Source organism: Girardinichthys multiradiatus, chromosome 7 (assembly GCF_021462225.1).
Source record: "Girardinichthys multiradiatus isolate DD_20200921_A chromosome 7, DD_fGirMul_XY1, whole genome shotgun sequence".
In the NCBI taxonomy this organism is placed as follows: Eukaryota; Metazoa; Chordata; class Actinopteri; order Cyprinodontiformes; family Goodeidae; genus Girardinichthys; species Girardinichthys multiradiatus.
Window position 1 is genome coordinate 22,402,609 of NC_061800.1, and position 27,105 is coordinate 22,429,713.

The 27,105-nt window shown below is 38.4% G+C and overlaps 1 protein-coding gene across 7 annotated transcripts in view; it reads right to left on the reverse strand.

Moving 5' to 3' along the window:
• The window catches only part of myo16 (myosin XVI), a 166,435-nt gene that overhangs the window by 73,248 nt on the left and 66,082 nt on the right, over positions 1–27,105 (reverse strand). For all 7 annotated transcript variants that reach the window (XR_007038984.1, XR_007038985.1, XM_047370409.1 and 4 more), the window contains exons 5-12: positions 23,550–23,658; positions 15,713–15,837; positions 15,465–15,590; positions 12,440–12,515; positions 9,259–9,409; positions 8,961–9,111; positions 7,694–7,804; positions 628–693 (exon numbers count right to left, since the gene is read on the reverse strand). Coding sequence is in view for 5 of the 7 variants with exons in the window: in XM_047370409.1 (XP_047226365.1) it covers positions 628–693; positions 7,694–7,804; positions 8,961–9,111; positions 9,259–9,409; positions 12,440–12,515; positions 15,465–15,590; positions 15,713–15,837; positions 23,550–23,658 (915 nt within the window). In the remaining 2 variants the exon portion in view is untranslated. The remainder of the gene's footprint in view (positions 1–627; positions 694–7,693; positions 7,805–8,960; positions 9,112–9,258; positions 9,410–12,439; positions 12,516–15,464; positions 15,591–15,712; positions 15,838–23,549; positions 23,659–27,105) is intronic.

A 27,105-nucleotide genomic window follows, 5' to 3' on the forward strand; every position in this document is an offset into this window, starting at 1 on the left:
TGAGTCCAAACATTTAACTGCTGTTTCAAATTGAGATATCTTCTTTTTAAAGTCACACACAAACATACACACACACACACACACACACACACACACACACACACACACACACACACACACACACACACACACACACACACAGAGAGACACAGACACACAAAACCATACAGACACACAGTCTTTTTTACTGATATTGTGGAAAAGGTAATAAATGAGTGTTTTCATTAACTCTCACAGGATTGTCTAGATGTTTTTTTCTTTTTCTGCTTGATAAGCAGTTTTTTGTTTTGTGAAGAGAAACTGTAAACGAGCCTGTTTGAGTTTATGAAAGGTTGTTTGTGTGTGTTTTCTCTGGCTAATGCAGAGTCAGCTTTACGATGTGGATCGCTAACAGGAAGACTGCATTATTTAACAACTACAAAGTCCATTTCATCCACTGCTGTCCTGCTTTTATGCAGGAAACCCATTTCCTTTATAGGATGATTTTACAGCTATGATACAAAGCTCATCTAATGCAAATCCTCCTGTTTGAGAAAGGATAACTATATAATTCCCCTCTAAATCCAAACATAGATCACAACAACCTTATAATGTAAATATGTAAAGCTTATGTAAATGTTTGCTTACCAAGGTGGAATAGATGGGGAGCTCTTTGTTTGGATTGATGAGTAGAAGAATGTGTCCAATATAAGTCTAAACATGAGCAGGAAAAGACATTTGAGTGGTTAGCAAGCAAACAAGATTTAATTTATTCCCCATTACACAAAAACTTCAATAAAAAGTCATAGTGTAAGAGAGGTGCACTATAAGGCTTCCAGCATTTTAGGTGAATTGTATAGATCAGGTATTTTTGTAGTTGCATCTATTTACAGGTCCTTCTCAAAATATTAGCATATTGTGATAACGTTAATTATTTTCCATAATGTAATGATGAAAATTTAACATTCATATATTTTAGATTCATTGCACACTAACTGAAATATTTCAGGTCTTTTATTGTCTTAATACAGATGATTTTGGCATACAGCTCATGAAAACCCAAAATTCCTATCTCACAAAATTAGCATATTTCATCCGACCAATAAAAGAAAAGTTTTTTTAATTCAAAAAACGTCAACCTTCAAATAATCATGTACAGTTATGCACTCAATACTTGGTCGGGAATCCTTTGGCAGAAATGACTGCTTCAATGCGGCGTGGCATGGAGGCAATCAGCCTGTGGCACTGCTGAGGTCTTATGGAGGCCCAGGATGCTTCGATAGCGGCCTTTAGCTCATCCAGAGTGTTGGGTCTTGAGTCTCTCAACGTTCTCTTCACAATATCCCACAGATTCTCTATGGGGTTCAGGTCAGGAGAGTTGGCAGGCCAATTGAGCACAGTGATACCATGGTCAGTAAACCATTTACCAGTGGTTTTGGCACTGTGAGCAGGTGCCAGGTCGTGCTGAAAAATGAAATCTTCATCTCCATAAAGCTTTTCAGCAGATGGAAGCATGAAGTGCTCCAAAATCTCCTGATAGCTAGCTGCATTGACCCTGCCCTTGATAAAACACAGTGGACCAACACCAGCAGCTGACACGGCACCCCAGACCATCACTGACTGTGGGTACTTGACACTGGACTTCTGGCATTTTGGCATTTTCTTCTCCCCAGTCTTCCTCCAGACTCTGGCACCTTGATTTCCGAATGACATGCAGAATTTGCTTTCATCCGAAAAAAGTACTTTGGACCACTGAGCAACAGTCCAGTGCTGCTTCTCTGTAGCCCAGGTCAGGCGCTTCTGCCGCTGTTTCTGGTTCAAAAGTGGCTTGACCTGGGGAATGCGGCACCTGTAGCCCATTGCCTGCACACGCCTGTGCACGGTGGCTCTGGATGTTTCTACTCCAGACTCAGTCCACTGCTTCCGCAGGTCCCCCAAGGTCTGGAATCGGCCCTTCTCCAAAATCTTCCTCAGGGTCCGTTCACCTCTTCTCGTTGTGCAGCGTTTTCTGCCACACTTTTTCCTTCCCACAGACTTCTCACTGAGGTGCCTTGATACAGCACTCTGGGAACAGCCTATTCGTTCAGAAATTTCTTTCTGTGTCTTACCCTCTTGCTTGAGGGTGTCAATAGTGGCCTTCTGGACAGCAGTCAGGTCGGCAGTCTTACCCATGATTGGGGTTTTGAGTGATGAACCAGGCTGGGAGTTTTAAAGGCCTCAGGAATCTTTTGCAGGTGTTTAGAGTTAACTCGTTGATTCAGATGATTAGGTTCATAGCTCGTTTAGAGACCCTTTTAATGATATGCTAATTTTGTGAGATAGGAATTTTGGGTTTTCATGAGCTGTATGCCAAAATCATCTGTATTAAGACAATAAAAGACCTGAAATATTTCAGTTAGTGTGCAATGAATCTAAAATATATGAATGTTAAATTTTCATCATGACATTATGGAAAATGATGAACTTTATCACAATATGCTAATATTTTGAGAAGGACCTGTATTTGAGATTTGCTGTTGAAACAAAGTAAATACAATAAAAAACAACTATTAAATAAAGGGAGAAGTCCAAATTGAAATGTGCTTTAGAAAGACTATTTGAGAGTTTGCAGAACCATCTTTGACAGAAACACTTATCTACATTGTTATCAGTTTCTCACATTGTTCTGAAAAAGATCTGGTCCTTAATCCATTAACCTGATATGATATGAGGTACACTTTTAAATGAGTCCCTGACTAAAGTCTCCAAGACCCAGAGTGTTAGCTTACGAAGCGACTCTTAACCAACAAGTATTGCATATGCATTTTTATAAAATCCATTGTTGGAAATCCCTGTCGGATTTAATGTGCAAGGGGTTTACATCTGCATTTTAGGCAGTGCAGAGTGTCTTGTTGCTCTGGTTAATCTGGGTTTTCCCTGAAGTGTACTTCAGTAATGTTCAGAGTAAAGAAAGGAACTGTGCTGGCTGCTGCAGCTTTCTGTGCAATGTGTAATTTTTTCAACTTTCAAGATTTACCCATTTAGCATAACAAGCTTAAATTATTTAAGAAATAGCTCAGCAAATCCTTGAAGATTGTTGTACAGCAACAAATGCTTCTCAAATATCAATGTTCAAGTCTTTATTCCTTAGCATATTGCTGATACACATATGTATGTGACAAAACCATCCAGTTTATTACAGAGACTCACATTGCTGTAAATCAATAAGGCTTTTCACACCTTAGAACTGCATTTCGTCTGAGTTATTGTTGAGTAAGGAATGACTGTAATATTTCTAGTATGTTTATCTCAAGTTGAATGCTTCTAGAAACCATGGTAAGGACATATATAACTGTATGTAATAAAAGGTGATACAAGAGGTGCTGCTTCTGTAAAATGATGATTACAACAAATGGAAGCTGGTTTAAAATGACTTATGACTTTTAAGAGCCAATACTGGTATGCAAATTGAAGCTCTCTCTTTGTCCTGAAGAATGTTTGCAAATTATGTTGCTAAACATTGATGTTGTAAGAAGATGTAAGAAGACCTTATAAAGAATTCAGATCTACTGTCCCACAGGTTAACCCTACAACCATTATGACCAGATTGAACAGCTACCTTATTCTGACCCTTACCTCTAAACAACTGACCCCTCTCACAATACCCCAGACAGGAGGATTCTGAGCCAATCTGCCCCCTGTGAAAGTGCTGCTAATGCTAACATTTAGTAACATGCTGATCTGCCCTTGTTAAAGTTAATGGCTTGAACAAATATCCCATTGTTTGCAAACATTAGGCAATATTTATTTGTGTTTCACGAAAAGGTTTGTAATTTTAAAATTTTTATTACAATTTAGCCATTGGCAGGCTCTTCTATTGCATCACTTCCTGAACAGTTCTCTTTTTGGGGGTGGGTCAAGGATAGGTCTTTTTGTGCTGGCAGAAAGTATTGACCACTCATGAAAGCCCCCCTGTCTGATTACCCTGCTGGGAGCATATGGAAAATTCTGACTCTGTTCTCTCCCATTTCAGTCCATCATTTCTCGGCTCTCTTCATGAGTCCTAATGCACTCTGATACAAAACTGAAGCAAATTAGCTATAGTGAAAAATGTAATGGGAGACAAGTCATGTTACGATTTTTAGGATTTGATTCATAATGTGCACCAAAATATTAGTGTATGCCAAGCAACAACTTAGTTCTAAACAGAAAGCAACACAATCCATAACTTTCACCAGGTCTCCATCTGACTGTTATACACTAAAAGATCAAGAATAGTCATGATTATTTTGTCAAACCATTTCATTGGTCTTTCTAAATAGATCCAATATAATGACAAAGTTATTAGCAGAGTTCCAGTTCTCTCGTTTCCTTGTCCACCACTTTTATCACACCCCACCATTGTAACCCTTCTGTCTGGGTTCCTGGAATAGCAGATTATTACTGCCTCATCGTGCAACCTTACTTTGATCTGGTTCCAGTCTTTATAAATCTCTACCCCTACAGAGGAAAGCTGTAGAAGTAGAATGGAGGAAAATAGATATAAAATTGGTTGGCTACTAGAAATGGAGGAATTTCACTTCAGAAAATAGTTATGGATTTTTTGATCAGAACTGAATTGATTTTGTCATATTTTCAGAAAAGTTTGTGTGAGCAAGGGAGGAAGGAGTTTCTGTTAAGTCTGTGAGCTTAAAAAGAAGAGATTCAGGTCACAAACACAATTCGATGTACAGGCTATCAAGACTAAATAAAGCTTATTCTAACCCATAAAAAAACATATATAACATATATAACATATATAACAACATATATATCTATTATTTTATATCATTTAAATTTCACTTTAAAAAACGTAGCTCAAACTATAAATACAGCATTTACTGGAGATACATTTCTGTTACCTGTGTTGAACTGCTTAAGATGATAAAAAATAGCAGATATACTCGTATTTTGTTTTTGGAGATTTATGGCACAGAACAATAAACCTAGAATGACTTCTTGCCTACTGTCACAATACTACTTTTGTTCAGGTTTCTGCATACTATTTGCATAGAAAATACTGGGTAGCAATACATAGTGCAAAAAATAGTGTCGAAAGTGCCGAAAGCACCTCCCCAGATCGCAATTTTCTTGAACTTAAAAAAGGAACCAACTGGGTTCAGGAAATTTCTGGAAAGTTCCAGAAAGTACCAGAATACAGTTCAAATCAAACTACAGCCCCCTTCTTGAAAGTAACTTGTAAGCTCCTGCCATTTAGGAATAATGCTCAAGGACCTTCTAAATTTTAGAAAAGCACCTGTTGGGACCCACAGCCATGGATTACAACATTAAATTCCGGTACAAACTTTCTGGAACTTTCAAAATAATTTGCATTAACCGACTTCCAGCACAACTTAGGAAAGAGGGGTAACAGGGGACTTCCTGTGAGGTCACGGCCCATATAAAACCCCCACCTTTCCAATGAATCAAACTCTTCTACGCAGGTCACCCTAGGCCTGGACAGAGACACAGCGTGCTAATGTCTCTTGGCTGGCAAACAGACATAACTCTTCAAACTGGACCCAAGAGTGTCATACGATCATCGATCATATGCACTAAGTTAAGTACGAATGAATTACTGTTTGTGTATCCGGTATTCATTCATAAAAGGGGATAATTAAGGTACAAGCGTTGCTTGACTTTCTCTCTGAGGTCTACAGGGATTAACTGTTTCTAGATAGTTCCCAGCACGACGCAGAGTGAAGCAGTTTCCCAAGGAAGGACAAAGGCACCGCATCAACGTGGTTATGGCAGTTAACGTGCAGTGTGGTCGCCCGACAGAACGAGCCGCCCTCCCCACAGCTACGGAGGTTAGCTGGAAGCTAACCCTTTGTTGACTGTGAACCTTTCTTCAAAGTTTGTCGTCGCCCAGACAACTTTTCCTCAGTATGGTTCATACGAGGTTAGGTTTGGGCAGAGTGATAGAAGTATTTTAGAATGAAATAATCTAAACATTTTTTGTTTTATGAAGTTTGGTTTTGTTTGTGTTGAAACTCAAGTATCTTAGTGCTAGCAGGCTACCTGCTCAGCACACGTGTTCAGTTTTGTGTTCTGTGTTTGTGTTTTTTTAAAGTTAAGACTAACTTTACTTGAAGGGTGATTTTAAACACAGACGATCGATCTTAACGCGCCATCCGGGCTTATGCACTTTAACCCTTTTATTAATGGTATTTTAAAGGTATATGTGTGATTCTGATGATAAGCTATCAGCTTCTTTTGTTAGCTTTAACTGCTAACAGCTAAGGACACATGCTTGCCTGCTAAAGAATATTTACCCAGAAAGGTTGTTTATTTTCAATCCAGTAGATAATATTTTCCTAAACATTATTTTACTAAACTTGATAACTAAGTAAACACCATTAAGCCCCATTTCTCCAGAAAGATTTGGTTATTTTCCAAAATATATATTTCCTTAATAATTTGACCATTTTCTTAATAATAAATCTTTAAATATTATTTTAATAAATAAAGGCAGCTAATGAGACACTGTTGAGAATTAGTCATCCAGAAGGTTGGTTTTATTCAGCAGATCATTCTTAAAACATTATATTATTAAAATAATATTTTATCTGATCTTGCATTGTGAAGGGTTGTCTAAAGGTGAGCTGATTATTGTCTAAGTTAGTCTTGGAACTAACTTAAATTCATTTCCAGATTCTTCAAGATAATCCTTGGTTCTCAAACATAAACATTACATGGTAATGTTGCATCACTCTTTTTGGTCATGGTTTTCAACCATCTTTATTCAACTTTATATAAGTTTATATTGTACATAGCCCATTAGTTTCCCTCATTCTTTAATTCTGGTTGGTAGTTTAGTTGGGTTGTCTTAGCATGGTGAAGAGTTTGTTGATTGAAATATGTTTGACTTTGAGTTGACATATTTTTGTTAATAAATTATTGTATTTTAAGAAATTATGTGAATTCATTCCATGTGTGTGTAGAGTTTTGCTGTTCAATAATGTCAGAGCTTGGCTCATCCCTTTCAGTTGTGTCCTAATACCACGGTCTTACTGGGCTGGTATTCACAGGACAACCCTTAACAGACCAAAATATTATTCGATAAAATATTAAAGTATTAATATTAAATATTGAATAACATACTCATAGTCATAGTAACAACACACCCATCTATAAGTCAACTGATAATACAGGCTAGTTACCAAAAGTAACCTGCAAGTTATAGAGGAGTAAACTATGTGTTGAAAAGCAACCTGTACATTCCAGAAAGTGTCAAAATATAAATCACGTAATAATACACCCTGTTCTGGTAAAGTTCTGGTAAAGTAACAAGTAAGTTCCAGCAAGGTATAGGCATTAGGTATTGTCAGAATTGCCATAAATATTAACTAAATCATCTATTAGATGTAGCATAATCTGCATTTCAGAAGAGTGTTTTGCTAATTTAGAGATGAAGCACTGTGTGTTGTATTTATACTTTAGTACACTAAGTGTGCACACACTGAAGTGAAAAATACTGTCTATTACTGTGGACCCCGTGGGTATAAAGATTGTGTGATGTGATCCAAACATTTCACACTGGCATTACCAGACTGTAAACAACATTTCAATACCAACAGGCAGCTTAAATGTCAAGAGAACATGTTTCATATTTCTCTTTGGTCTCTATGCCCTCTGGTTTTTATTGGTGTTTAATGGTTTGTGTGTAAAAGGCACAAGGACATAACAGGCTTACATAGATTTGGTCGTTGCCAAAGCGCTTCTGCATCTCGTAGAGCAGGCTGCTGTCAGTGAGCTCGCTGAGGGATGCAAGGTCATCATTGGGAGCTGGAGGCATGAGTTTGACCTAAAGAAACACAGTAAATTAAATCTGAACCCAGAGAGTTGCTCACAGACATTACATCATTGTTGCAAAACTCAAAGTAAAAAAAGTCCTTCTGGTACTTTATCTTTTCTTTGAGCTTTTAACTGCTGAAATAAAAAGGCTTCAAATGCAGATTTTTTAAGCAATCGGATGATTGAGTGAACACTGCTAAATGAGAGATGTATGATTTAGTTTTATACGTTAGCGCTGCTTTAAAACAAAGGGGAACGCTACTTGCTATGAGGGGTCAAGGTAACAAAAATTCACTTGAAATAAATTGAAGGTGAGAAATACTGAACATGGTAAAAGTGAGTGCTGTAAAAACCAACATGTGATTAATTTTGCCTCTGAAAATTAGAATCCCTAAATTTGGAAGTTATTAAAATGATAACATGGTAAATATTAATGTTATAAATATTAAGGTTATCAAATTTAACATTGCTTGATTTCATTCACTGCCTTGATTTTATTTTTTTTACCTCTTCAGTTTTATCATTTATCACGTTCACAATGTAATTTTTGTTATTTCCAGTAGATCAGAATATGGCAGCAGCCCCGACGCGACAGTGGAGTACTTAGCCACTCGCATGCATTTTCAATAGTACGGCAATGATATCGTTGGTGATGGGGTGGAGCCGCCGGGAGTCACGTCAGTCTCTCTTAAACACGATGAACCGGGAATCTGGCGCCTTCTCTAGAAGTTTTTACGGCACTCAAATTTACAATGTTCAGTATTTCACACCTTCAATTTATTTCAAGTTTATTTTTGTTACTTTGTCCTCTCATACTTTACCACTTTGATAACCTCTGAAGGCAATTGGTTGAACTAGATATTATATATGTATATCAGAATAAAGTGTAAAATAAAATGAACAAGCTACACTTGGAAATCGAAACTTGGAAAACACTTTTCCTTCCACGTCACAAATACAGTATGCTCTGCTTAAGTCCATGTTGAAACCTGATACAATATTAAATTATTCGAAAGGTGTAAGTCCTCGATAAAAAAGTATGATTCAGTATGTAAGTATGATTCTTAAGCTTTGAAGGTCAGTTTTACTGAAATAAAACCTTTTACTTTATTGACCAAAGGCACTCTAAGAGACTCATTCCTAAATGGGCTTTGAAGCAAACTTACCTGCTCCAGTTTGCTGGGTCCAGAGCTAAAGGGACTATCTAGGCAATTATCCTGAGAGTGCTGTCGGCTTAGTGCTCCACCTGCCTCTCTGAACATGGCACACTTCTCCAGCAGACTGTCTCGTTTAGAGATTGAGAGACCAAACGGGTTCCTGTTTCACAAAAGAATAGGCATGGGGAGTAAAAAGACTGTAAACAGGGAAAAAGGATATTAACTCGACAAAATATTAGTTTTAAACAGATAAATAATAATTTCAAATGCATTGATTAAATGTGCGCATATGAAAGAGTTAACCCACAAAGTCTTGAGAGGAGTGTTGAAGTCATGAGAGCCTTCATCATAGCGTTGGTCAGTAGAAGTTAGGGGGGCAGAGGGGTCCTTCAGTCTCTGCAACCAGCTCTCCTCTGCATTTAGCAGTATTTCTGCTATGGGTTCTGACACTGCCAGATCTAATGATGGAAAAACCAGAGGAGCGTTACTTTGGAAATCTGATATGACACAAAAAAATCAACCTCAATTTAATGCAGATGAAAACATCCAAATGTGAATATCTGAGACTGGTATTAAACTTCATTGTCTTTCTAAACCAATCAAATATTTATTTCTATATTAAAGACACAATATAAAAGCAAGGAGCTTGTAGATGTATTGTTATACAAAGACTTTGATAGCCTAAACAGCAGTATCATGACTGACTGTGTCTCTGTCAATATAAACCCTTTCTCTGAAAGTCATTTGATGACACTTCCCTTCTACAGAATCCAAATCCAAATGAAAATCAATCCAGTGCAGCAGAGGAGTAGAGTTTTAGGATCTCCCCATCTGTAATGAGGCCTAAGAGGGCCCAAGGGAGAGAGAATGGCTTTTTGCTTTTTATTTCTGCATGACAGAAAGCGCCCTTGACATCCATCTATTGCTATTTCTTTTTTTCCATCATTTGGCAGCCAAACGAAAACCATGTGGCTCCAAGTTCAGAGGATGGGGATTGTCTCAGCATCTCTGGGGTTGTCTCACATCTTTTCTGTGTCTACATGTAAGTATGGGGTATTGATTAGAACCAGCCAGAGTCAGTCGCAGGCTTGATTAAACCTAGATTGTAAATGGTGAGAGGCAATACAGACATTGTATCTCACAAAAGGGAGATTAAAAGGTAAGTCCAAAAGCATCAGTATATGACACATTCAATTATTATTAAACAACAGTGTGTGTGTGTGTGTTTGATTATACAGAGCTGTGCGAAAGTATTCATACCTCTTGAACATGTTCACATTTTGTGAAGTTGCGACTATTGACCATTGGCTAATTTTAAGGGATAGACCAGTAAAATTGTTCCTAATTGGGATGTGGAAGGAAAATTGTACTTTGTGGTTTTAACATGAGAACATAAAGTTACCTGTGTGCATCATTTACTGATGTCCAGTTTAAAACCACCATATTAAAAGAGTCTAACATTATATCATTCAAATTCTTGAATGGGCACATTCTTGAATCGAAATGCATGCCACACTTTTATGGTGAAAAACATTAAAAATTATTTACACTTTTCCTTCCACTTCACAATTATGTACTACTTTGTGTTGGTCTGTCCAAAAAAATCTGATAAAATACTTTTTAAGTTAAGTTTGTGGTTGCAACAAGACAAAATGTTAAAAAGTCCTAAAGGTATGAAAACTTTAGCCATGTACGGTAAATGAGCATAACTTAAAATAATTTTAGGCCTAACCAGATCATGCTGGCCTGCTGTACTGACTGGGTAATGAATGAGTGACTATATGTACACCAGATGGGTCTTTGCTCCTTCTCGGTTTATATTGTTGTTGTACCTGTTTTTTTCATGCTATATTTTGGCATTTAGGGCATACCATATGGAGAAGGTGGTTGCCTACATGTGCTAGGGCAGCTTTGCTCTACAACAAGGATATCTCAAGATGGTATCCTGAAATCGCGCTAGACTGGAATCAAAGTAAATGAAGCACATCGATGAAAAGGGAATATGTTAATATGTAAATTGCCCTACTGGAATAAAAAGAGTCCATCAAAACTCAATCCCTATCTCCAGCTCCACACATAGGTAGCTAGAAACTTGGGTATAATGACCAATGACCCTGTGACCTTTAAAGATCATGTTTGAGAAGCTTCACAGGCTACCCTTAGCTGCCTGCATCAAATTTATTTATTCACCCAACCTTAGTATTTATACTCTCTGGTTTCATTGTTCTCTACTGGTTGGTCCTGGCTACTACCTGCTCCATGTTGGATACCCTGCCTGTGTTCCATGACCTCATATGTAAGTTTACTAGTTTCCATTATTAAAAGAGATGGTTACTGCTTTATGTGTTTTATTCCCACTACAAATATCTTATCAAACTGCACTAAGGCACTCTACACCTGGTAGTTATCATTTTGAGTGTGGAAACTAAATGACTGACATAATCATTGACATGCTAATGGTTTATTAATAAGTTAAAGCAGTGTGTTTTAGCCAGTACCTAAAGATATTTTTGAATTACACTATATAGTAAATTCTTAAACATTAAGCACAAAATCAAACACAGAAATACACAATATTGCCAAAAGTATTGGGTCATAATGTTTGACAGGGAGACACTTGACTGGCCTGCACAGAGTCCTGACCTCAACCTTCTTGAACACCTTGGGGATGAATTTGAGCAGAGGCTGCAATTCTGGTTTTCTCTTCTAACTATGAACACACTCCTAAACCTTGTGAAGGATGTTTACAGAATAGTTAAAGATGGTATTGCTAGCAATGGTGGGTCCATCAACAAATTGGACATTATAGATTAAGAACAGGATGTCATCAAAGTTCGTGCACATGTAAAAGCAGACAGACAAATACTTTTGGCAATATAGTGTTTGTTATCTCAGCCTATATATGGTATTTCTTTAGCCCTTTGCTATGAGCTTTACATTAACCTTTTTGTTAGGAAAAAAACTCTGTTTCAGCAGTTGCACCATTAACTCCCATAAAGAAGGAAGGGAGGAAGGCTTTTTCAAAGAGATCTATAATTACACATCAAACATGGGCATTTTTTTCTGATGGTAGATGTTTCAGCCTGTAACTTATTATTTATTCATGTATTTCCTAATGACTGGTGGCTACCAGTCAAAACATGGACCGGATGTCCTCTACAAGCATCTAAGAAACACACATTTAGCACATAATTGCCCTAATTATTACTTCCCGTTGTCTGTTAAAACAAAAACAAAACAAAGCATGTATTTAGATAATGACAGAACCTTTGTTCCTGTAATTTTTAACATCTCTTTATTTATTGTGCTTCCTCCCAAAAGCAGTTAGCGTACATCTATATTTATGTCGATGACAAAATAAACTTTTTCCCTTTTTTTGCTTTATTAACTCCCACTTACTGGAGCATGTTGCTCCGTCCTGCTGCAGTATTTTTTTATGTTTGTGCTCGCATGATCATTTGTGTGAATGTGTACAGTAAATGTATTACCAGATGGCTTGTCTTGGTTACAGTTGAGCAAAGTTGGGTTTGCTCCGTGCCTCAAGAGCTTGCTAACGATGCTTGCCTGTAAGACACGGTGAAAAACAGAGCTCTCCATTTTCACAAAATCCAAGGAAAACCTATGAGCAAAACACATTTCTGAATGTGATGGATGGCTGGATGGATGGCTGGATGGCTGGATGGATGGATGGATGGATGGATGGATGAGCAGACATGTCATACCTCACAGTGTAGAGTGAGATTGAGGGAGACCTTCATTAATAAGTTTATGTTTAACCAAATATCGCAGCAGAAGAACCACAAAGATGTCAAACTTTTCAAGACCCATAGAAATGTAGAAGCTCTATCCTCTGTCCTTTTACACTGTTTGGACTCACCGTGTGAACCACCACAAGCTCCAGCACTCTGAGTTGTGATATCTCCACTTTACATTTCCCTTTCCACAACATTCAGATTCATTTGACACATTACTATTCAGTCCATCTTTGAGGTTTTTGGGGGCATTATGTGTATCAGACCTTTAAAGTAAAATACACTACAGCAAAGAATCTTAACATTCATTAGGTTATACTGATGCAGATAAAATAGCACAGTGTCAGTTTTGAGAGTTACAGCACATTTACTGTACAGGAAACTGTCATGTTTGTTTATTTGTGTCTGACTGAATGCTTGACTGAAGTTTTCTTGACTGAAGTTTTCTTTCATTTGAATTCTTGGCACAAACACAGATCACCTTTAAATCTCTGGTTATTATAACCTCAGTTAAACCTTCAAGCCAAACATTGGCTGGATCCTTGGCTGTCTTGTGCTAGTTTCTTTCAATTTTTTTACATATTCCCAATCATTGACATATAAATCACATGGAATTAATTATAGCAAATGGAGAGAAAAAAAAAAGCATCAATAAAATAGCAAAACGATTTCACATTCTAATAAACTTTCCCTCAGCACTGGCACAGCCAACACCTCCATTTAACTGGGACGGTGAAATGATTATTTGTATTGCAGCAGCACAGGATTAAGACATAAGAGAGGAACGGAGAAAAGAAGAAAAGAAGAGTGAGTCAGCATATTCTCCGGACCAGCTCTGACCTATGCCAGCAGCTGTAGAGTTATGAGGCTAAGGCACAGCCTCTGCCTCTGCCCATGAAGCTTATCAGCAATGCTCAGACTCTATAAATAATGGCCACACGTCAGTACCGCTAAAAGATGTGAATGCTTCAGCAAGTAAAGTTTAAAAGAGAAACAGAAAAAGGTTACAAGAACATGGGCATCAGTATGGACAAATCAGTTTAATCTATAAAGCAGATCCAGAGAGACTGCTCATGAACTCTTCTGATGTTCCTCATGTTTAATATCATAACTTAAAGTTAGATTTTGAAGTACTTCAGATAGTGAAGCTATTTAAATCCAGCTTTTACTTAACTGTCATGGCTTCAATTACAAGTCTGAAAAAACAAATTCCAATCCAAGCAGCTTGGTAGTTTGATTCCCATTTACTTTTGTCTGAAAATCCAACATAAAAGTAATGATTTGTCCCTCTAAAGACCAGAAGTTTAATGCCTTGATTCAAACTACAAGAGCTGGGAGGCAGGATCTAACTTATCACAAATCCAAGGGAGGAAAGCTTAATTAACTTGATAATAGGGTCATACATATTCTTAAAGGGTCACTCTTGTGCACATGGCACACTGCATAAGAGGTCTCAGAGTTTAATGTACCAGGTGGTGTATAGTTGTGTTAAGTGGCACAGAAATACTAGTTATAAGCAGAAGGTGAAAAAAGGCAAATGTTAAGAAGGCCCAGAGAGTGCTTTGTATGCTGAAGGGAGTGCACTGTTGACAGTAAAGAGCAGACAACTGAGGTAATTTAGCAATGCAAGGAAAACCTAATCAGTTCCACAATCCTCCACTCTGCTAAGTCTGAAATACTTGCACATTTCAGTCCTACAAACACACATTCACATCATTGTAATTCTGCATTCAGAATGTGCAAGAACAAGGAGAAACAAGATGGTTGAAATCAAGTTCATTTTAACAGGACTGCAGTGTGGTTTATTGCATGCAGATCTACTATTTTGCTATCATCTGAGCATTTAACAAGTGGAGGAACTAATTGTGTAAGATCAGAATACGATAGGAGACACAAAAAAGACGAGACATTTTGTGTGCAAAGTCAGAGGATGAAAATGAAACAACAATATGGGAAAAAAAGGGTTTCTGGACATACAAACAGACCAAAGACACGAAGAATGACTCCAAATGCCAGAAGAAGAAACTCTTTTTGTAAGCAACCAAGCACATAGCCCAACGGGTAATTACATATTTAGTCCTGTCAGCAAGATCCAAATATGATCACTTCCCTGTCTTCATAGCTGGAGACCTTTCAAGCCACGTCGTTAGCCCATTCTGCTAAAGTGCTTTCCAAAAAAGCCATTCTTCTCTTTATTAATCTAAAACCTTGTTATCTGGCTCAGGCATGGGCCAGTTATCAGTATCAAGGTGTACCAAGGTTTTAAAAATGTTTCTTTCAAAGAGTAAAGAATTTTCAGTTGTACATTTCCTACAGTTTAAAGTCATTTTGATAAATGGCAAATAAAGCAACAGAGTGTTTTTCTGACAGAATGGAGCAAACAGTGACACAACACTGCCCCTCCCTGACCTGTTGCTTCACACTGCTGGATAGCTGGATGAAAGAAGATTGCGAAACCTCCCTTATTGTACAAGAAAGACACATTTGGTAAACATAAAAAACAAGGTCAAGGTGTGGAAAGTAAACCAATCACTCTATCTAAGGTACTCTTTTAAAACTACAGTTAGTGAGCAACAAGCAGCACGGCTGTTAAGCAACCAACTGCATGCTCTACCTGAGCTGATAGCCCAGTATTAATGGATTGAAGAATCCATCAATACTTTTCTCAATTTTTAATTAATGGAAGTAGTCTCAGTAGATCAATGCAGCTAGTTCAGTTTAGATTAGGTGTCTAGTTGATTAATGTTTAACAGCAAGTTACCTGCCCATATTTTGCAGCCAAATGGAGTGGGGTCCAAAAGTTGTTGTCAGCCGGATGGGGGTCTGCTCCGCTGTCTAATAACACATACACCACCTCTCTGTAACCACTGGCACATGCAATGTGGAGCTTTAGAAAAAGGAGATGCAAACAGAGCATATATTAGAAATGAAAAAACACAAACTGGTAAAGAGAGAGTAGGAGAAATCAGTACCGCTACAAAAAAATCTTTAGAGCCATTATGAAATTACCAGAGTAACCCCCTCATCATTACACTGGTTAAGGGTTCCTCCTGTGGTTACAAGATGTTTAACATCAGCCAGCATGGTGCTTGGTCTCTGTGTCCTCATGGTGTGCAGGGAGGCCACATCTACACCTACAAAACAGCAACAATAATATTACACTAATGTTTTTATTACTGGCATCGATTGTTAGCTTGTATATTAAATTAAAAATGAAATTGGAGCACATAGATGGAAGACATGTGAATTGAGACACTGAAAGCAGACGAATGCAGTGTCCTATAAGATCTTTTTACCCCCAAGGTTTTTCCCATTTAGTCGTCTTCCAAACACAAACTTCAATTTATTTCATTGGGATTTTGTGTAGAGATCAACACCAAGTAGTGCATATTGTGCGGTAAAAGGAAAATGATACATGGTTTTCAAATATTTTCTGTCAAGTGTGTTGTGCAGAGACTGAATGTGTTGTCTCTTCCTGTTTCCAAAATAGCTCACCTCAGTAGATTGGATGGAGAGGGTCTGTTATCATCAGTTTTCATGTCTTCCCAAAAATTCTCAATTTGAAATCAATCTGGACTTTGCCTGTGGCAACACTCTGAAACATGACTAATTTGTGACTCAAACCTGTTATGATTTGTCGGTGTTTTTGGGTTTTGTTGGTCTTATTTCACAGTTGAAGTTTTGAATTATGTTTCTGTTTATTTTTCTGGTCATGTTTTAGTCTTGTTCATCTTTTGTCAAGTTTGGTTTTTAGATCTGGTTATGCTTTAGTTTCATGTTTTTCTAGTTTCTGTTAGTTTGTATTCAAGAGTCTCTGTTTTGCTCCAGTCACGTTTTGTTCTCTCCTGTCTGTTAATTAACTTTATTCGATTCACCTGCTTCAAGCTAATTTGTGTCCTTGCTTCACCTGGTTCACGCGCCATATATACACCTCCGTTCTGTTTATTTCTTGCGGAAACATTTTCTCGATCATGCTCATGTCTTGTTTGTCGGATCATGCCATGCCTGTCTTGCCTGCCCATTTATTGTTTTGTTCCTGCCTCTTCCTGTGAGTGAGTTTTTGTTAATTAAATCCTTTTTCACTTACCGTCATGCTGCCTGCTTGTCTGCATTCCGGGGTCCTACGCTGCACTCACCCTGACAGAATGTTTCCGCCAAACACGGACCCCGCGGACGGATCACTGGGTTCAGCGTCAGATGGAGGAGGCAATGAGGCATCTGCCCAAAGATTTGGAGGTTCTGCCGTTTCCACTGCTGCTGGACCAGATGGAGCGTGAGGCAGCCAGAGAGTTCGGGAGGGCTGTTCTTTCCCTCCGCCTCAGCTCCGACGTTCCCTTCCTGCTCCCGTACTGGCAGCAAAGCCGTCATCTTCCTCCCGCCGCAAGAATCACCGATGTGCAGGGGTTCCCAGCCGGTCAGCCGGCGAGGAGGAGTCTCCCAAGGCCGCTGTGGTGACGTCTGGAGCGGTGGTTTCCCTGCCCACTGACGTGAAGGCTGTAGCGAGTAATCCCGCGTCTTCGTCTGCCACAGCACTGTCTGCCAGGCTTGCTGCACCTCTGCCCAAGTCATCTTCACACTCTCAAGCCCAAGATTCTGAGGCAACACCAGAGGAGCTGGAGGAGTGATTAAGGTTTTTTGCTCGCCAAATAAAGAGTTTTAGAAAGACCTCCTGTATTCCTGTTCCAAGCTTAGGGAGAGAATCAAGCGGATGGAGGAGGATTATGAAATGGCAGTAAGGCAGTTTTACTGCCGTCCACATTCACCCACGCCAAGCCACCGGAGTACTGCTGCTGCTGCAGAGTAACCCATGCCTAGTCTCCAGAGTGCTTGTGCTGCAGCTGCAGAGCAGTCCACGTCAGGTTTCTTGATCACTGCTGCTGCAGCACAGCTCACGCCGTGTCTCCTGACTGCAGCTGCTGTTGAGCAGTCCACGCCAGGTCTACAGTCTGCTGCAGAGTTTCTAGGGGGGTCCGAGGACGGAGTGCTTCTATTACCTGTTCCAGAGGGGTCCGAGGACGGACAGCCTCTATTTCCTGTTCCAGAGAGGTCTGAGGGTGGACTACTTCTGATTCTGGCTCCTGAACTGACTGATTGTGTTCCAGTGCCCACTAATTATGTTCCAGGGCCTACTGACTGTGTTCCGGCGCCCAACTCTGCCTCAACCTCCTCCACACCCCGCATTGGACATCGGAAGAGGGACGCCTCGGCTCAAGTCATTGGGGGTCTCGGCGATGCCTCAGCTCTTGCGCACGCCACTGAGGGTCTGGGCGACACCTCAACTCCTGCAAATGCCACTGAGGGTCTGGGCGATGCCTCAGCCTCTACTCACGCCACTGTGGGTCTCGGTCTCCTTGCTTCACCTGGTTCACTCGCCATATATACACCTCCGTTCTGTTTATTCCTTGCGGAAACATTTTCTCGATCATGCTCATGTCTTGTTTTTTGGATCATGCAATGCCTGTCTTGCCTGCCCGTTTATCGTTTTGTTCCTGCCTCTTCCTGTGACTGAGTTTTTTGTTAATTAAATCCTTTTTCACTTACCGTCATGCTGCCTGCTTGTCTGCATTCCGGGGTCCTACGTTGCACACCCTGATAAAACCACTTCATTGTACCTCTGTCTGTATATTTAGGGTTGTTGTCCTTCTGGGAGGTGACCATCTGAGCCACTCTTAAGTCTTTTGCAGCTTTAAACAGGTTTTCTTCAAGGATTGTCCTGTATGTAGCTCTAGCCAAATCCTTCTCGACTCTAACATGCTTTTGTGACAGATCTGTTAACAGATTCTCCCACATGAGCTGTGGCAGAACTCCCCAAGGAGTTGTGCCACTGTGTGCCATGTGCCACTTGGCTGCTTCACTGATTAACATTCTCCCTGCCCAGCTGTTCATTTAGAAAGACAGTCATAGTTGGTAGGTTTGCTGTTGTGTCATACTTGTCTCAATATTTGGATGATCGATTGGATAGTACTCTATGAGATGTTCAAAGATTGGGATTATTGTTGTATAACTGAACTCTGTTTTTAACTTCTCCACAACTTTGTCCCTGTTCTGCCTGATGCCTACCTTGGTTTTTTATAATGCTGTTTGTTCACTAATGTTGTATAACAAACCTCTCAGGCCTGTATAGAACTATATTTTCACAGGTGCACATAGATGGACTATTTACCTATGACATGACTTATGGTGACAATTTGCTGCACTGGATTTGATGTAGGTATATTTCAGTAAAAAAAGACTGAATATAATTGTATGGCAAACCTTTCAGATTTAATTTGAGAACATTGAGAAAACTACGTATCCGTTTCTGTCCAATTCACTGCTATGCAATACTTCTTTTTGGTTTATCAAATAAAATCTCAATAAAATACACTAATTTGTCAGTTTATGGAAAAGGTTTAATGGGATGAATACCTTTTGAATGCACTGCATTTTCTTCACTTGTGCATAAATAAACTGAATAACTTGATGAGCAGGGAACTATGTGAAAATTTTCATTTCCAAAAAGCTGAGCAGATCAAGTAAAGTTGTTCTCAGTGATGGAGGCTTATGAAGTTTGTACATGACTCCAGCTCTTTGACCAAAACAATTAAAGACCACTGGAACCTGAGACCAATAAAGTAAGGTCTAAAAGGCAGAATGTTTAAAGCTGTTGAGATCAATGCATCTCCTCATAATATATTCAAACACTAAACCCAACTTTCACTGCTGTGGCAGTTAAGATTGATTATCAATAATTATGTATCTTGTAATCTCTAAGAAACTTAGTAATGGGATTTTACCAAACCTATTGGTGGAATCAGTTAATCAATATGTTTATCTTAATAATTGATGATAGCCTCAGGGTGCAGAGCTGTGATCATTAACTGGTAGCCCTAGGGAGGTTTTCAACTTGTAAAAGCATCACATTCACAAAAACATATAACACTTTTTCAAAAAATAAACTAAAGTAAGAGTCAGATTTAACCTGTCTCAGAAAGGTTTGATGACAGCACTAGTTTAGCCAGTCATGGTGCTTGCTTAAAAGAAGCTGACCAGAGTAAAGGCTCCCAGAGTCAGGTGTACTTAACTCTGTGGACATAAGCGCATACTCGAGGCTGTTGGATATGTCCACACAAAGCTACATTTTTACCATCGTGTAATAATAATAATAATAATAATAATAATAATTACTGGGGAGTTCTGCCACAGCTCATGTGGGAGAATCTGTTAACAGATCTGTCACAAAAGCATGTTAGTCGAGAAGGATTTGGCTAGAGCTACATACAGGACAATCCTTAATAATAATAATAATAATTATTATTATTATTATTATTTGTAAAGCCCTTTACAATAACCGCTAGGGTAACCAAAGTGCATTAAGGTGAGTAAAATAAAATAAAACACATAAAACACAAGCAATATAAACAGAATTAGGATAATAGTACATAAAAACATAAGAAACAATGGGAAAATAGATGTAAAAAGTGTCACACTACTAGGTATTAAAAGCCATCTTAAATAGATATGTCTTAAGCCTTGACTTGAAGAGGCCCAGGTCAGAGATAAGTTTAAATTCAGCTGAGAATTAAGTCCAAAGTCTAGAAGCAGCCGCAGAAAAGGCTCGATCACCCCAGTGCCTATATATGTACCTGGGCTCTTATAACAGGTGGTGATTCAAGGCCCTCAAGACTCAGACATGCACATGGACAGTTAAAAGATTACACAAATAAAACAAAGCCAAACCATTTAGAGCTTTAAAAACAAGCATTCAAAGTTTAAGATCAATCCTAAACCTAATGGCGAGCCAGTGAAGGGATTTAAGTATTGGTGTGATGCATATGCAAACTCGGTATCACACAAAAAACTGCTGGTCCGGAAAGTAATGGAATTCATGACATCGAACTGTTTTAAATGGGACACACTGCCTTGAGCAATCAGTCTTACATACCACCCTTTACTTTGTTTTTTCAAAGCTGCAAGCCAAGTTAGCTCTTCCTCCTCATCTGATGATGCTATGGGAGAATGTTTGGGAAATCTAGGAATTTTTCACGAGAAATGTAGGAAATTGGTACGCTCGGCTATGTAATCTCAAACATCTGTGACATCTGCACTGCTCACAGTACGCGCACGTTCACTCGACTCTGTGGTCGCCTTATGACACAGAAGAATGAGGATATTTGCAGATCACTGAAAATCTTTTCTTCTTCCTAAACATTTTTAGAGAGATTTTTCTGTAGAACTGTTGAACCAAGGTAGGAAAGTAATGAAATACTGTATGGATGTGTAGCCTTGAAGTTTAAAAACATCAACAATGATAACGTCACATGATGTATTAAAGGCTGACTTCCACACAATCTGCAAGGAAAAATTATGCCTTTTGGGTAAATTTGGTTAAGAGACCCTTCGTCTCAGTGATTACAATATCTACACATTTCCGGTCAGACATTTACATACACTCATCGTTGGCATAATAATCGTTTGCCAATGTAAGGATTCATTTGATCTGCTTTGTCAGAATGATAATGCATTCCACTGAAGTGATTTTTAAAACAAGAATTGAGAGCACAAATTAGAAATTATTGCGCGTCAAAATGATAAATGCTCAAATACATACACACAGCCTAACAGGGTTGAGGATGAATTAATTCTAAAAGCTTAATTTTTGACTGCTTTAGATATTCTGATACAAGTTTTGATGTGTTTGGTAACATTGTCCTGTCTAAACACATAAATGTGTCACACTCTCAACCACATAGCTATGGATTTGGTGAGGTTGAAGAATTTAAAGGTGATTCTCTTTCTTCATTATTCTATTCATTTTGTGCATTGATGCCACCACCCCCATACCTGAAAGCTGTTACACTGTTTTTGATCTGACTCACCTTAACTCCTCAAAATATTCTTACTGTGATATTGGCCAAATACCTACATCTTTTGCTAGTCTGAGCCTAATTCTTTATTTTTATTAATCCATAAGGCATTTGGTTTGTTTGTTTGGGCAGCTGTAAATTTCAACTGAGCTCCAATGTCTTCTATCTTGGTTTTCATTTGTCAGTTTTAACCAGGGGCTTGCAACCTAAAAACAACTGGCTATTGCAGCATGGTGCCCATCTCCAGTGGTCATTGGGCAAGAGGCGGGGTCCACCCTGGAAAGGTTACCAGTCCACTACAGCACAGCACAGACAACAGGACCAGCAACTATGCACACTTACACTCACTCCTAAGGACACCAATTAACCAAACTTGCTAATTGTCTGCCTGTGGGAGAAAGGGGGAGTACCTGGAGAGAACCCATACAAACTCCATACAAAAAGACCTACAGCTGGGATATAAACTCAAGACCTTCTTGCTTCTAGGCAGCTGTGCGAACAACTGCACTATCATGAAAATACAGATCCAGACTAATTTTGGTAGGCTTATATTTTGCCTCTCCAAACGCCACCCCCAAACCACATCCACCCCTCAAACTCACCCAGTTTTAAATTTTTGGGCTATGCATGCTTCAGCATTTATGGCAGGAGTGTTCGAACATTAAGCCAAAATAATGTCAGAAGCTAGTTGATCAATACAAACAGCATGTGGTCAAGGTGCCTCTTGTTTGGGATCAGTTTACAACATATTAATTCAATTCAATTCAATTTATTTATATAGTGCCAATTCACAGCACATGTCGTCCCAAGACACTTCACAAAAGTCAGGTACATACATTCCAATTAATCCTAATCACTGTACAATGCAGTCAGATTCAGTTATTTATTCAAATTGGATAAAAAGTTTTTCTATCTAAGGAAACCCAGCAGATTGCATCGGGTCAGAGACTTGTAGCAGTCACTCCTCCTGGATGTTAATATTAGTGGGTATACAGGCTACATACCGTATATATGAGAATGTGAGAGTGTGCAGATACTTTTGACCTTGTGTAGCTTGCAGAAAATCTATGATAAATTCAAACTTATGCACCCAATGTTTTTTTTTTTTTATATTCTCAGGTTTTCTGCTGTAAAATCAAGTTCCAATGCAACATCAAAAGGCCCAAATAAATATAACGTCCATGCTAATGAGAAGTATATGTAAACTTCTGGGCAAAACTGTATATTCCAGTCTTCGCATGGGATTCCTTTTGGCAAAGACTTGATTAGACTTGACTAATACACCATGAAAAATAGTAGAGAATAAGAGGACATCTAGCCTTAGCTCCCACCTCCTGGTATAGCCAAACGTGGACAATCTGTCTTTCCTACAACTGCACAAACTTGATAAGGAAAGAGAGCATACAACCCTGTTGCTATAGCAACGGGGTCTGATCAAGCCATGGGTGAGTAAGGGTATGTTTCATGGAAGCAAATCCCAGTGGGAAGGGTGTGGGTTTGGGAGATCACAACATGGGGCTGACGAAAAGAGGAAAGCTAAAATGAATGTTGTTGTGTATTTGCATGTGTGTCTGTGTGTGTGTGTGTCCCTTTTCACATTGTGCAGATTCATTGCAGTGTTTATTCTGCTTCTCATTCAATTAGCCATGATTCGTTTTCTCTTCCTGCTTTTTTTTTATCTTCCATTTTCAGCTAAACTATAGCCTTCTTCTTTTTTCTATCGGAGGCAATTGTCCCAAACAACTTTTGCTATCAGCAGGCCTGTGGCTGTTTTTCGCCTTTAAACAGGCTGATATGCTCACACAGAGCAACTTCCTTTACCATTCAGCACAGTTACAATGTGGGTGTAAATTAAACATTAGACTAAGCATTTATCTTACTAAAAGGTTCATGAATAGCAGGAAACACAGAGTATAACTGAAAATATCTCATTATAATCTAATGGAGGAAAAAAATCACGGAATTAACACACAAAACTACATAGACTCAGAAAGCTTTACCATTTTCCTCCAAGTGTTTTTGGAGGATATAGCTGGTCTCTGTCCCCTCAAAAGCATAGTCCAGAGGAATATTTCCATTGATGTCCTGCAGCAAAACGTTAACCCCGGCCTGTTACAAAAAAGAAGAGAAAACACAAGCACTGATCAGACCTGAATCTGTGATAAACTCAGAACTAATTATCAAAGTGTTCCAGTTGTATACCTGAACTGAACTGAAGATACTTACTGAAGCATACAGTGAATTAAAGAACTCAGATAACCACCTACAAGTGGTTAGAGACTGGGTACAGTAGCCTGGGTTTGTCCAAGGAAGTCACAAGATTAATGTGTGCCAGCTCAGCAAGACAGCATCTACTACACTCTACGGTCACATCAGGAGATAACACAAAAGTTTTTTTTTATATATATAAGTTATATTAGAACATAATCAACCATACAGAGCATGGACCAGTATCTAATGGAGGCTACACTACAATTTTAAGAGTCACAATTATAAGAACCACCAAAATTTGGTTTCAAATCTTGTCAGGGACAGTAGAGGGGTTTTTAAAAAGATGTGTTCTCTAAAGAATGGGAGTGGTGCTCCCTCTGCCCCACCAGTTTTGTACATGGCCGATAGAAAGGAAATCCCCTGCAAAAAAAAAAAAAAAAAAAAATCAAAGAAGGTACAAACCTACTGCTGTGGCAGTGCCAGCTCCACCCCTCAGCAAGATCATTTTTGGTTGGGGCTACAATAGTTGTTCCACCTGTCACAACATTTGCGGTAACTCTGCTTTTCATCAAATATTCAAAGCTACATCAGTTAGGACATCTGTTGGTAAAATACAAGATCTAATCTTCTGAATAACATGTATTTTCACTTTTTATTAAATAAGTGTGTAGTAAATCTGTATTTTAGGTCTTCCACCATAGACTAAAGCTATTGAGATGGCCACTTTTAAAAGGGCTTATTTGCTGTTGTTTCATTTGAGAGATTGATTTAAAGGTAGCATGACTGTCCTCATTTATATCTGTGTATCACTACAAAAAATTTATAAATAAACTATAAAACAATATATTTGTTTTAAATTGCATTTTTATCCAATAGTCATAAAAATACACATATAGCAATACATTATAATAATCTAAGCATAGTAGCAAGAGAAGCAGCGTTTTTGTTTTGGGATTTTTGATTTTAAGTAAAGTTATGATATGTGATTTTTGTTTTTAGTAATATTGGGAAATCTATATACTTTTGTATAAGGGGATTATGCTGAATCTAAGACCTCATTGTGGACCAAAAGTTTACACAGGGAATCGGGAAATCTCCATGTTGTTCTTTGATTTCTATTTTCTTCTGGGAGTTTTTTGTTCTTTTTTTTTTACTGGAAGGTTTTTTGATCTGTATGCTTTGTTGCTATGCTCAGTCCATGTGGTGACAAATTTTTTTGTGTCACTAGGTTTGGTTTAAACAGAACAAATCCAAATCTTGGGAAGTAGTGCAATATGGGAACAAACTTGTGCCATCAGAAACTGAATTTGAATTTCTCAGACTGAATCTGTATTTGTATAATTTGAAATTAAATGCACTGATTTGAAACTGAATTTAGTGGTTTAAAACTGAATTTATTGGTTTGAAAACTGAATTTAATGGTTTGAAACTGAATTAATTTGCATTGAAAATGTATTTCGTTGTTTTGAAAATTCAGTTTGCCTACTTTCACTTTCAGTTCTAAAATTCAGTTTTTTGTCACACATCCGGGTCCTTGAGGATAGCGTTAGATTAATCAAACACAGATTCATCAATTTACGTTTCACATCAGCTTAAACTTCCTTTACGGCATGTTGAGCTGGAGCAGTGCAGCATTATTGAGCTTAGCAGATGTCAATCACCAAGTCAAATGAGCATCTATAACAAGCGTCATATAAACAAATGATGGTCAAACAGCAACACTTATGCTACCTGCAGCTATTAGCTAAACATGCCAGATCACCATGGTGCCGCCGGTGTTATGTTGGTCTGTGTTTCCCCTGCCTTTACCTCAGCGTAACTTATGTTGCCTAGCAACTGTGATAGTGTGAAGTACAGAGCTGTGAAGCCGAACAAATGGAGCCCTGATGGCTTATTTTCTTGTTTTATAATCTTGTTCATTATTCAGCCATTTAAATTGTGAAAGTTTTGTGTTCATATATAAAAAGATATATAAAAATCTATTTGTAAATCTATTTGTAAAAATGTAACAATTTAAACACTAACATATTAACTTTAGGAACAATGTTTAAATGAGTTTATTTGTAGAGCATAAAAATAAAAGAACCAAACATCAACATTAGATATCATCTGACTGAATTATATCTGTGTTTAACTTCCATCCATTGGGGAAACCCAGCAGGAGCTTGAAAACAACGTGCCGGGAGTCAGCTGTTCTCTCGGGGTTCATCGCACCTCAACCCCCCGGTCAGCTGTGCGCTGGCGAGGCGAGGCGAACCGGCTGTGAGTCCGGTGTCAGGGCAGCAGAAGCGGACGTCTCCGAGCACGTCGGAGCACGTGTGGAATTAAGCAAAATCTTGATAAACCGAGCAGATATTTCAGGTTTACGCAGCTACATTCTAGTCTAAAAACAAGTAAATTTTGTTTCACAGAAAGCTCAAAAATATATCCAACTTTATTCACAGCTTTTTCCTCTCCTCCAGGCTTTGCTACTTCCGTTAGCACAATCTATTTTGACCTACAATGAATATGGGATAGGGTGGCCCACGAAGGATACACCGGACCCATCCTTCATATCTGGGGAAAAGAAGGACGCATTTGACGGCCCTATTTGGAGGAGCCTGCGAAGCTGTAGACTTCATGACTTCATTGCCTCACAATGACGTAATCGGCCAACAAATGCGTCCTTCAAAGAATGCAGCCCCTCAATTTGGACACAGCAATAGTGAATGACATCCGTGAATCGGTGAATCTGTGTTTGATTAATCTGTGGCTACAAGATGTGTGACATAAAAAACTGAATTTTGAAACTGAAATTGAATTTTAGACCTGAAAGTAAAAGTAGTGAAACTGAATTTTCAATTCAATAAAATACATTTTCAGAGCAAAATAATTCAGTTTCAAACCATTAAATTCAGTTTCAATAAAGTGAAATTCACATTCAAACCAATGCATTTCATTTCAAATTACACAAATACAGATTCAGTCTGAGAAATTCAAATTCAGTTTCTGATGGCACAAGTTTCTTCCCATAGTGCAAAGACAAGGTTCCTTTTGTGGATAAACTGATATAGAAACCATGAGGTAATATAAAGAGAACAGCAAAGATGGTAGATAAAGGTCCGTGTACTTTTGCGTTCATTCATTATTCTATTTTGGAAGTGAAATCAAATTCTGTAAAGGATATCAGATTGGTTTTCTGATTCATATAAATTAAAGAAAAAAACTGAAATGGCTTTATTTTGCTTTAAGAAATCCATGTATGGTTCGTTCTTTGGTTTTTCCGTTTCATAATAATATGAGAAAACAAAAAAAAAACAACGAGGCGCTTTTTAAGTTTGTTTGTTTTAAAAAAATCGGTTAGGG